The sequence below is a fragment of the Raphanus sativus genome, unplaced genomic scaffold (genome assembly GCF_000801105.2).
Source record: "Raphanus sativus cultivar WK10039 unplaced genomic scaffold, ASM80110v3 Scaffold1229, whole genome shotgun sequence".
Classification (NCBI taxonomy): domain Eukaryota; kingdom Viridiplantae; phylum Streptophyta; class Magnoliopsida; order Brassicales; family Brassicaceae; genus Raphanus; species Raphanus sativus.
The window spans coordinates 16,061-17,783 of NW_026616542.1; the positions used below are offsets into that span (position 1 = coordinate 16,061).

Sequence of the window (1,723 nt, forward strand, 5' to 3'; positions counted from 1 at the left end):
TATAGGAGGATGTGCGAAATAAATAGGAGGAGTTCATCTTATATTGTCTACCTAACTCTTTTATGACAATATTATCTACCTAACTTTGTATTGGTATTTCTATATCGAATAGATGCAAAATCTCAGTACGGAAACAGTGGACCACGATCGTTGTATCCTATTCATTAATACGGCTCAACTGTACATCCAACGGTCCACACTCACCCTCTCTTTTGTATCCTACACGTCTAGTATATCATTTTCAATGTCTATTGTGTGTAGATTTAAAGTGTAAATAGTAACAATACTAGGTCGTATTTGAACTGTGGATTGCCCCCCTCATTTATTATCTAACCATATTGCACTCCGCAATTGTTTTCGAGTGTTTTATGTATATGCCATATGGTCATCTGTGAAATTTACAAATAGAAAAATCCAGATAAATAAGACAATACAAAAAAGAATAGTAGTATAAGCACATGTCATGTGCTTGCTTTTACACACTCCATGCAAATAAAGATCCTTTAATTCTTCCGCAAACTTCTCTTACAATAACAAAACATCAAGTTTCCAAAAATAGATGCTCCCTGCTTGTCTCCTCTTTCATATCTGAAGAAGCTTCGTGGTCTTCTGACATATCCAAGAGAAGGAGTTTTGCTAGCTAGCTCACGTCAAACACCTTACAACACATTTACGACGACAATGTCTGAAAGATCAGAAGACGACAGAAACAGAGTCAGATCCTCAAAGGTAACCGTAAACGAGAGCTCGCAGGTCAACTCATCCTCGAGAATCTACTACTACGGCGGAGCTTCCGTGCCGTTTCTGTGGGAGACACGGCCAGGCACACCAAAACATTCTCTCTTCTCTGAATCATTTCGTCGTCCGCCACTAACGCCGCCTCCATCATATTACTCCTCCTCCTCCGGGAACAAATTGAGCAAAGTTAGACCGAAACAAACTCGTTTCGTGAAGACTTTTTTCAACGGGAAGCATCACGTGTCTCGTCCTTCGTTTTCTTGGTCGTCTACGACGTCTTCGTCTTCATCTTCTTCCTCCTCTTCCTCGTCTCCTCGGTCTAAAATTGTGCATCGTGCTAAAACATGTTACCTTTCTTGCTCGAGATCGTATGTTAAGGACGATGACGAGGAAGAGATTGGTTTGTCGTCGCCGACGTCAACGTTGTGTTATAAAAGAGGGTTTACTTCGTCAATGGGGAGTATGAAGAGAGCTTTGTCTTCTGTTCTTAGCTATCGATCTAGTCGTAATGATCTTAGATTGATTTAATGTCGTCATGTTATCTTATCTCTGTTGTTGTTATAGAAAAAAGGATCTTGATTTTGTTAAATGCTAATGTTCACGTGTTTTGATGCTCGTTGTTGTGATTTTCAATTTTTCATAATGTGATTGTTTCGAGTTTATGTAAATTCAGTAATTCTTGTTGGTGCGCTTAAAACGCTAACTATACCGAATTCTTGGATTAGACGTTAAATTTTGATAAGTCAGCGTCAGGCTTTATCTTAGATCAAATGACAAGAAAATATGTCAGCGGTTAACTGACCATGTGCCAGCATTTATGGGTTCTATTCATATTTATTGTCTCGTTTGTTCTATAGTTATTTCACGTTCTAAATAACATTTGAATTTGAAATAAGAAGAGCCAGAATGTTTTACATGATTGCATCTCTATGATATGTCATCTTTAAATTATTTAATATGTTATATATAATTCAAATTCAATTTT

The 1,723-nt window shown here is 37.6% G+C and overlaps 1 protein-coding gene across 1 annotated transcript; it reads left to right on the forward strand.

The window, feature by feature from the left end:
• Window positions 1–413: 413 nt before the first annotated feature.
• On the forward strand, window positions 414–1,406 carry LOC108836923 (uncharacterized). The gene has a single exon (XM_018610015.2). The coding sequence runs from the start codon at window positions 682–684 to the stop codon at window positions 1,264–1,266; it is 585 nt and encodes a 194-aa protein (XP_018465517.1). The 5' UTR covers window positions 414–681; the 3' UTR covers window positions 1,267–1,406.
• Window positions 1,407–1,723: the final 317 nt, after the last annotated feature.

What these genes read in the sequence shown, in the direction of transcription:
- LOC108836923 (XM_018610015.2), top strand. Translation starts at nt 682, where the DNA reads ATGTCTGAAAGATCAGAAGACGACAGAAACAGAGTCAGATCCTCAAAG.